This window comes from Mauremys reevesii, linkage group 17, assembly GCF_016161935.1.
Source record: "Mauremys reevesii isolate NIE-2019 linkage group 17, ASM1616193v1, whole genome shotgun sequence".
Lineage (NCBI taxonomy): Eukaryota > Metazoa > Chordata > Testudines > Geoemydidae > Mauremys > Mauremys reevesii.
The window spans coordinates 7,189,619-7,199,490 of record NC_052639.1 but is presented as its reverse complement, the minus strand read 5'-3'; the positions used below and the strand labels follow the sequence as shown (position 1 = coordinate 7,199,490).

The window sequence follows — 9,872 nt, the reverse complement described above, 5'->3', positions numbered from 1 at the left end:
GGGGTGAAGGGGCGAGGTCCCTTGGCTGGAACCAAATAACTGCCCTTAGCCTCAGTGTGGTTTGACCTAATGGCCACAGTCAAAATGGCTGCCCTCCCCCTCAGGGCTGTGTGGCCCAACGACCAGAGTCCGTGCGGCCGCCCTCCCCCTCAGGGCTGTGTGGACCAGAGACCAGAGTCCGTGTAGCCGCCCTCTCCGTCGGGGCTGCGTGGCCCAACGACCAGAGTCCGTGTGGCTGCCCTCTCCGTCGGGGCTGTGTGGCCCAACGACCAGAGTCCGTGCGGCCGCCCGCTCCGTCGGGGCTGCGTGGCCCAACGACCAGAGTCCGTGCGGCCGCCCTCTCCGTTGGGGCTGTGTGGCCCAACGACCAGAGTCCGTGTGGCCGCCCTCTCCGTCGGGGCTGCGTGGCCCAACGACCAGATTCCATGCGGCCGCCCTCTCCGTCGGGGCCGTGTGACCCAACGACCAGAGTCCGTGTGGCCGCCCTCTCCGTCGGGGCTGTGTGGCCCAACGACCAGAGTCCGTGCGGCCGCCCGCTCCGTCGGGGCTGCGTGGCCCAACGACCAGAGTCCTTGCGGCCGCCCTCTCCGTCGGGGCCGTGTGACCCAACAACCAGAGTCCGTGTGGCCGCCCTCTCCGTCGGGGCTGTGTGGCCCAACGACCAGAGTCCGTGCGGCCGCCCGCTCCGTCGGGGCTGTGGGGCCCAACGACCAGAGTCCGTACAGCCGCCCTCTCCGTCGGGGCCGTGTGACCCAACGACCAGAGTCCGTGCGGCCGCCCGCTCCGTCGGGGCTGTGGGGCCAGAGACCAGAGTCCGTGCGGCCGCCCTCCCTCTCCGTCGGGGCTGTGGGGCCAGAGACCAGAGTCCGTGCGGCCGCCCTCCCTCTCTGTCGGGGCTGTGTGGCCCAACGACCAGAGTACGTGCGGCCGCCCTCTCCGGCAGGGCTGTGTGGCCCAGAGACCAGTGTCCATGCCGCTATCCTGTCTCTCACGCCTGTGTGGCCCGATGGCTCCAGACAATATGGCTGCTCTCTCCCTCAGTGCTGTGTGGCCCAACGGGCAGAGTCAATATCGCTGCCCTTCAGCACAGGGCTGTCTGGCTGAGAGTTCAGAGACAAGATGGCCGCCCCTCCTCTTGGGGTTGTGCAGTCTAGTGGCACATTGGGGAGGTGGGCTGCCACCCAAGGATGGATGGTGGCCGGGGTAGGGGGACCCAGGCCCTTGTTACTCCCCCCCGGGTCCTACCCCAGGGCCTTGTCCATGGCCAATGTGTTCGGCACTGAGTCAGTGGGGATCCAGCCAGAACATCTGACGTCAGTCACCATGGCGATGGCTAGTTCTCCCAGGTTACTTCCTACAAGATGTCTCTAGGCCATGGGCTGGGGGTCTCTGGGCTCCCGGCGTAGGAATCTCCCAGAGACTCCGAGCTCCCTTGCACGTCTGCAGGCACCCGGGGATGGGGTTGGGTCTCGGCACCTCGGGGCTCTGCAGTCAGGGGCGTCAGCTGCTTCTGGACTGGAGCCTACAATGTGCATCCTCCATTTTCGGCATCTGCCTAGACCGAGCTGAGCTGCTCCCTTTCACACTGGTGCTCCAGTTGTAGCATGTCCGGCAGGGCTGGGGAGGGGCTTGGCTTCCGCCGCCTAGACTGTGAGGTTATGTGTGACTGGTGCACCCCGGCACATCCTGCTCTGCCTCTTCTCTCTCCTCCTTCCCATGCAGCAGCTGCTTTGCCGTCTCCCAAGAGATGTGATCAGTGGTGGGCTCGGTTGGCTCCTGTTAGCCTCTAGATGTCTGTAAGAGGGAGAAAGGGCAGGAACACAAATCAGAAGAACAAAACCTTCCAGCAGGGTAGTTTTCCACAGCACAAAACCACCGCACTTTGCTAATGCTCCTTTGTAACTTCCCTGAGAGCTGGCATTGCGTAAAGAGAGCACCCAACCCCCCACAACCTCCGCTACCCTGTGGGCTGGCAATGGATAGAGGAGTCTGGGAGACTTTCTCCTCTCTCCGCCTGGCTCTGATGACTGAGGAATCACATGCGAGAAGCTCTGTGAATGTAGGGCTCTGTGCAGTGGGGAGAGATGTCAGACATGGAGCCCAAAGGTGGGGTTGTCCTGACTCTGCAGTAACTTCATTACAGTGAGAGAGATTTCAGAGCTCAGCTACAGGGTTCTGCCCTGTAACCGTGTGTGGGGCTGGGGCAGAAGTGGGGCAGTGATGCACTCATGAAAGGAGTAGGGCTAAGGGGGGCCCCGTGGTACAGCCGCTAAAGCCCCTGTGTGCTGCGTTCCAGCCGGGCCGGCTCTGCCTGGCTGGGGTGGGGCGGCGGCTCCGCGCTGCCGTTCCTCTCCCCCCCCCCGGCCATTTGGGGATTTAGTTGGGGATCGGTCCTGCGTTGAGGAGGGGGTTGGACTAGATGACCTCCTGAGGTCCCTTCCAACCCTGCTAGTGATACTCTATGAGCTGCTCTTGCCTGTAGGCTCCGCCCCTACAGCTCCTGTTGGCTGCGAATCATTAATCCCACCCTGGCCCTGCCCCTAGCTGCTCCTCACTCCAGCTCCAACCCTCGGCTCGACCTCCACTAGGCCCCACCACCCCGGCTCCAGCCACTGGGCCCAACCGTCCATGCTCTGATGTCCGACACCAGCGATATGTAGGAGTTGTTCACCTCCGGGCTTTCCATGCGTATGGCCCTGACTTTGTCAGCTCTGGTTTTCATCTGCCATTGTGCTGCCCCGTCACATGGCTTTATTAGATCCCTTTCAACTTCTTCAAAGTCTTCTCTACGCCTCATTGACCTACACAATTGTCTGTCATCTGCCAATATCCACCTCGTTGTTCAGTCCCTGTTCCAAAGATGCTGTTGTACGTACCATAGCAGGACAAAGAGGTCTTCTGTGTCGGTCCCGGTTCCCTAGTCGAATGCGGAACCCGACACGAGATTTCCAAGCTTCTGCAGCCATTTGTAATGTCTATTGAGGATGTGCCCTGTGGTCCTGTCACATGTCAAAGGCACTTCCTGAAAAGCTGAAACAAAGAGGAAACGGGTTGGAAGCCCCATGGTGCTGATGTGACTGGTGCCTAGGAAACCTCCCCTTCAGATGGCCATTGCCACATGCTATTAGCTACCCAAGAGTCTGCAGGCAAGAAACAGCAACTCAGCTACTCCCAAAATAGCCCTGGACAGAGAGGAGACCCCATTCCATGCGTAACTTCCCCCTCCCCCAGCATACGCACGTCCACACGCTAAAACACAGGCAGGTGGGAGCAACTCTGCTTGGGATGGAACAGAAAAGCAGAGGTGTTAAATCATCCAACATTTACGCACAGATCCGCATAGGAATTTAGACTCCTAACAACATCTACTGAAATCCTGTGTGGCCCTGGGCCTTCGTTCCTTAAGAGGTCACAGGGAAAGATGTTCCCAATGTGCACTCAGGGAATTTCCTATGAGCTGATAACCAAGATATGAGTGGTTCCCTGGCCTGAAATCTCTCCATTACAGGGAGGGCAAGTGATGAATCTTTCCCTACAGAGGGTAATTGTCATCATCACCACCACCACCCTTAATAATAACAACAGCCCTTTTCAATTCTGTCAGGCCTTCCTTCAGAGATGTTCTGACCTCTATGAAGACAGTCTCCCCACACAGTTCTAAGGCTACGTCTATTCTAGGAGCTAGGGATGGAATTTCCCTGCTCCAGTACACATATTGTGGCACCTCGATCAAAGCTCACGTGATCATCCTTCTTCCTTAAACACTGTCCTTAGACAGAGAGGACACATTCAAACTGTTTTCAGGCCCTGTGCTGCACCCCTGTACTTCCCACAGAGGCACAAACACACAGAGGTATTTCCTTACCTTCATACAGGCGGGAGATGCCATCTTCAGTCACTGTTTCAGACAACAAGTCACAGTAATGGTGGATAGTATTTCCTAGACAGACAATGAATCTCATGACTTTTCAAATCCTTTGCTTAAAACTGTGAAAGATGCAGCCATTCTCCCAAGACAGCCCTTGGGAAATTAAATACATTCCTTACATCTGTTCACAAAGCACATTAGATAAAGCATCAGAAGCCTAGAAGTCACTGAGAGACTGATTTCCAAAGGAGATTGAATTCACATCATGCTGGTTTCCCAAGGCGCAGCCACAGAGGAGTTGTGGGCTGGGGTTGTTGGTGCGATCGATACAGCTAAGTTGCTCCACTCATCTTGGAAGTCATGTTAATCTCTCTCTCTCTCTCTCTCTCTCTCTCTCTCTGTCACACACACACACACACACACGCACACAGTTTTAAGATTCTGGTGCTGTGAGAGGGAACAGAGCAGCAGTCTAGAAAAGGGCTTTGAAGGAAGCAGGTCAAAAAAGCTCAAGTGAAGTCGCTCTGCTTACCAATGAACAGGGCTGCAGAATGTCTGATTGTTGTCTGTGAGCTTTCCAGGTATTCTAAGGCGTGGAACAGGAATTTGGGGATGTGGCTCTTGTTGTTCTGCATCTAGGAAGAAAGAAGGAAGAAACGCACAATATACAAATGACATGTTCTTCCCACAGCGACTAGTCCAGCGAAGCCAAAGCATAGAGCCAGGGCATGGCAACAGCCAGTATGAGCCCATACGCCATAGCAGCACCTCTCTGGAGTTACTCTTGTGTTCTCCAGAACCTCAGCTTTTGTTTTCAGAAAGTTTGCAGGTTTAACAGTTCAGGAGAAAAATTTCAAAAATGTGAAGGGATTGTAACTCCTGCAGAAATGAACCAGCAGAGAGCCTGGAATAGAGTCCTGCCACCCGATGGAAGCGGATGGGTACTCAGGGTGTGGGGTTAAAAAGGTCTCCCTCAAGTCCCCATTCACCACTCTGAAGGCACAAGGAATTCACCTACCAAGCACTTCCAGGCACACTTCCGGAGCTGTGTGGAGTCATCCCAGGCCATGCTGCGGAACAGCGTCTTCAAATGAGCCCACCTGAGAAACACTGCGCAGCGGAAGAGCGTCAGTTTGCATCTCTGCAAGAGAAGGTGAGACCAAGAGGGTTCTCACTGAGAGAGGGACAGTCTGGGGGACATGGAGCCTTCCCCGTCACTTGTTCTCCTGCTTTTCCTGCTAGTGGAGGAGATTCCTGTCATTTGTTGTCAGGGGCGGCTCTAGGCACCAGCGGGCCAAGCGCCCGCTTGGGGCGGCGTCCTGGGGAGGGCGGCATTTGGCCCCGGTGGAGCTCCCGCCGGCATGCCTGCGGCAGGTCCACCGGAGCCCGGGACGAGCGGACCTGCCGCAGTCATGCCTGCGGCGGGTCCCGTCTTCCCGCGGCTCCGGTTGAGCTCCCGCAGGCATGACTGCGGCAGGTCCGCTCGTCCCGGGCTCCGGTGGACCTGCCGCAGGCACGCCGGCGGGAGCTCCACCGGGGCCAAATGCCGCCCTCCCCAGGATGCCGGAGCTGCGGGAAGAGGGGACCCGCCGCGGGACTGGGGAAGGGCGGCGCAGCGCTCCGCGCTGCTTGGGGCAGCCTACTTTGTAGAGCCGCCCCTGTTTGTTGTACACAGGAGTGTGCTCAGGAGAGGGAATTGGCTGGAGCGAGCCAGAGCCGTCCTGTCTTTGGATGGTTTGGAGCGGTTGACCAGGGCCCTGCGCTTTGGGGGGCCCCGCACTTCAGGGGGACGCAGGACGTGGGCCATGCTGGGGCCAGGCGCAGTACTCCCGGTCCCACTATGCTATGCCCCACTTCGCCAGCGCCCAGCGTCGTTTGGGAAATGAGGGGGTGGGGCTTTGGGGGGAGGGGAGGAATAGGGATGGGGCAGGGGGCGGAGCAGGGGTGGGAAGAGGTGGGGTGGCACTTGGGGGAAGGGATGGAGTGGGGCTGGGGCTTAGGGCAGAGTAGGGGGTGTTGTCCCAGGCCCTGTGCCCCTCTATGGACGGCCCTGGAAAGATTCATAAGACATCTCCACAGCTCAGTCCTTAGGTGCAAAGAGACTGCATGAGAGCGTGAGTCAGCTTTGGGATCCCAAAGAGTCGGACCAAAGGGCCCCCAGATCAGGCTTCCCTCCACATCCCAGTTGGCCCAACAACAGAGGGCAACGTCCGGTGAATTCTGGGAAGCTGGGACCTGGAGAAGTTCTCTCAGGAGCTCCAGGGAAGAAGTCAGGGCAGCTGCACCCACTTTCCAGAAGGCTGTGGGCAGATATCAGCTCCCTGAACTGAAGGGGCTCTTACAGATCTGTGCTCCCTTTTCTTTTGCTGCCTCTTGTTATGAACCTTTGGATGCAGCAGCCCAAAGGCCTGAGGCCCGTCTTTGCAGGAGAGGGTCAGGGCTCTTTCCCAGAAGAAGGCTTTTCTTCCCAATTGTGCTGTGTGCTGTGAGAATGGATGAGGCACTGGGCTCCAGCATGGAGTGAAGCAGGGAGGAGAAGACTCTGCTTGGGCAAGGGGCTCTGGCCATTAATGGAGTGGGGGCCCCAGGAGATTCTGGCTCTTTACTCTTAAGGAAATAATGACCGTGGCACTTACCAGTGTCACACTCTCATCCCGGTCTTCAAGGTGCAGCAGGAGCGGGAGCAAGCAGTGGATCATCTTCTGCTGCACGATGGGTTTGTCCGGGTCCTTCACGCTGCTCACCACGTTGCCAAGCAGTAAAATGGCAACGGAGCGCACGCTGTCCCTCTCCTGGCAATGACACACAGGGAGTGGGGAAGCCCGGTTAAAGCCAGGCAGGATCAGAGCATAACGTGACAGAGTCATAATCCGCACGCTGCTCCGGTTCCCCCGTGTTAACTGACTTGGGTCGCGGGAGCAGTGAGGCCACCAGGCCAGCGCCATAGACATCTTGTGTAGAACAAGGCCTGAGACACTGTGCAGGGCAGTGCAGCCCCATGGTGTCCTAGACACAATTTCTGTCTGGAGAGCACAGAATCCTAGACCCCTAGAAGCTTAGGGGAGAGGGAGGGAAGGCTGCTGGAGACTGGTCTGGGGAAGGGGAGGAGCAGCTGCTGGAGCCTTACAGGGAGGTGCTGCTACAAAACACAGCAGTTCTTTTGCTCCTTGGTGCCCCTGAGAGCCGGGAGATTCCCGACCCACCTCTTTCCTGCTGGGAATCTCCACCTCTTTGGGGGCCGGTGTTCTCCAGACAGCTGGTCATCTGCCCAGTGCCAGGCCCCCTCTCCCCGAGGCCAGGCGGCAGCAGGGGCTGGGAGCATGGCGCTGATGCTGAGGTTTGCGGAGAAGAGCTCTGACAGGGAGGTGGCTGAGCAGGAGATTCCCCACCCATGGCAGGGGCACCCCTTGGAGGCTTCATGGCAGGGCTGAGGGGTGGGAGGGAAGGGGATGGGAAGAGAGAGACAAGGGCACCAGAGACAGGCGGGTGGGAGGAATGGGGTTCTCCTGTGTTTCCCAGCCTTACGTCATCAATGAAGGGGCGAAGGCTGACTGCAATGTCCTGGGAGATGGAGCCAAGCCCCTCCCCATCCAGGAGGTAGATGATGTCTGCAGCTTGATGCATGGCTCCCATGACACGCCCTCTATCCGTGTCACAGAACATGTCCATGATCGCTGGCAGCTGGGCCCGTAACGAGTGCACCTGCAACAATGGAGAAGGCAGCTCATTACTACCCTGGATGACAGCCTGGGGCATATGCTGGCCCATCCCACTCCCACCTATGAGACACCACGGCTGGCACAGCCGCCCAATGGGGCACAAAGTCATTCTCCTGTCACTCTCTGCCAGCTGCTCACTGTAACCTTTGTCTTTGCTCACCCGCCTCCCCCACTGCATCACATCTGCAATCAGGGGTCAGCTCACGGGAGCAGGGACCACGTCGTGCCTTGATTTGCTCAGTAAAGCACCTCCGACATTCGAGTGCTGTGCGTTAAACAACAAGGCTTGTGTGGGGATCTCGCTCTCATTGCTGAGCGATTCGATAGACATCGGCTTCCTCGGTCCCCCGGGCAATCCACGCCCTTCACCTTTTCTGGCTGGAGCACAATACTGCCAAGGCCTCGCAGACTGAGCCGACGTACAATGGGGTTTTTATCTTGGGTCCATTCCATGAGCTGTGCCTGGAGCTCTGATTTTGTCAGTATTGTCTCAATGGAAGGACTCTGGAGAAACTGGAAAGAGCCAAATCAACATCGGGTTGAGGAGCAGAGGTCTTCCTGTGGGGTCTGTCCCCTGGACACTCATCTTTACCAAATGGCCACTTACTCCCATACAACGTCTCCGGTGTGTAGGGAGCCAGTTGCTGCTCTTTCAGTTGGCTCATTCCCAGAACTTAGACTAATGCACAAGTCACAAATAAACCCCCAGGGAAAGGGAATCTCCAGGCCCCACTGAGTGCCATGGAGAGACCCTGGGGCAGAAGAAAGCAGAACCCCAGGAAAAGGTGAGGAGAGAAGCATGGCCTTGGGGCACCGGAGAAACATCTCCTCTTGTCACATGATCCCACCTAGGTACATCCAGCCAGGAGCGATCTCACCCTGTCTCTCCCTCCCTCTCTGTGCCATGCCCCACCACCATCCATGTGCGGAGAGGAGCTAGCTGGCTGGAAGGCTGCTGAGCTGCTGACAATGTGCCCAGAGCTTACTGGCCTGAGCTGCTCTCCTGTCAACTAATGAATCTCACCTCAGTGCAGAAAGTTATGGCGATATTTCTCTGCTCCTCCTCCTTCTCCCTTTGAACAGTGGTGACGGCCTCTCTGAAGACGGCAGGGAGCTGAGGGTTCTCAAACTCGATCATGGCTCTGGAACATGGAGCAGAAAGTCCCTTGTGGTTATCAAGGGAGAGAGAGTTCCTCTCTAGTTGCTGGGCTGAGATGGCAGCCTGGAACAGAGGAACATTTCACACGGAAATCCCATTCCCAAGAGAGACCCACTGAAGAGGAAACTTTGGGCTCCTACCTTGCAATCACGCCAACACCCTGCGAGTAGTAATATCGTGAGGCTATCATGTCCCAACCCTGCTGAAATTGGATGCTGGCAAATTCCTTCCAGTATCCGGGCATGGAAAAAAGAGTCTTCACAGCCTCCACCGACGTGCTAAAGACAAAAAATACCAGTGTCAGGCAACGAGATCAGCCCCAATCATGGCAAATCTGCACACGCCCTGGCACACACAGTATGGACAGCAGGAGCTAGCCTCCCGAGGATAGATCCAGTGTGATATCATGGTGCTCCCCTGCCCAATGGGCCCTGTCGACACTGCAGTTTCATTGAGTTTGTAACCAGTTAGTGACACTGTAGCTTCTTAAGATGGTTGATGTCATCACTCAATGCGGTTGAATACTTGATTCTTTACTGTGACAGGTAACAGGACTCAAGCGGGCATGTGGGGCCAGATCCTTAGTTGGTGTAAGCGAGCCTGGGCTAACTAAAGCACCCGAACAAATGATGGCCATGAACAGCCTACATGTGTTTAGCAGAGCACATCTGTTCTTCCTTTTCCTTTCAGTCATTACCTTAGGGGGTTGAGGCAGCTGGATCCCTCCTCGGGGCTGGATGTCGTGCTGGCCATGTAGGTCCCTGGCAAGTGCAGATCCATCACATACTGCACTTGCCTGACGCAGAGGATGAGCATCTGGGGATACATTTCCAGGATGGCTTCTCGGTATCCCCATAGGAAAAGGACCTCGTAAATGGTCCTCATTGCCTGGAGGGGGGAAAGAATTTCACTCCACTATCCCAATCTGCCACCTGCCCCCATTGCCATTCGCTATTGTCCTTTTCTCGGGTCTCATTTCCTCCCCAGCCTATTACAAAAGAGGATTGGCTCCTGAGAGGGGAGGAGACATTTGGAGGGTCCTGAACCTTCACCCATTCCTGGAACGGAAGCAGGATGGAGCCCTACGGAAAGGTCAGAGGAGTCTGGATGATGTTATTCCCCATTA

General features: G+C 56.9%; 1 protein-coding gene and 1 long non-coding RNA gene across 2 annotated transcripts; both read right to left on the bottom strand.

The window, feature by feature from the left end:
• Window positions 1-837: 837 nt before the first annotated feature.
• On the bottom strand, window positions 838-3,943 carry LOC120385092. The gene is made up of 3 exons (XR_005589257.1): window positions 3,866-3,943; window positions 2,877-3,030; window positions 838-1,794 (listed from the first exon to the last, which is right to left on the bottom strand). It is a non-coding gene; the product is annotated as an uncharacterized LOC120385092 (long non-coding RNA).
• A 419-nt stretch (window positions 3,944-4,362) lies between these two features.
• Window positions 4,363-8,667, bottom strand: LOC120385090 (maestro heat-like repeat family member 5). Its single transcript, XM_039504213.1, has 6 exons — window positions 8,612-8,667; window positions 7,957-8,100; window positions 7,394-7,570; window positions 6,505-6,660; window positions 4,887-5,009; window positions 4,363-4,503 (listed from the first exon to the last, which is right to left on the bottom strand). Exons 2-6 carry the CDS (start codon window positions 8,038-8,040, stop codon window positions 4,378-4,380), a joined length of 666 nt encoding a protein of 221 aa, XP_039360147.1. The 5' UTR covers window positions 8,041-8,100; window positions 8,612-8,667; the 3' UTR covers window positions 4,363-4,377.
• Between the last annotated feature and the right edge of the window lie 1,205 nt (window positions 8,668-9,872).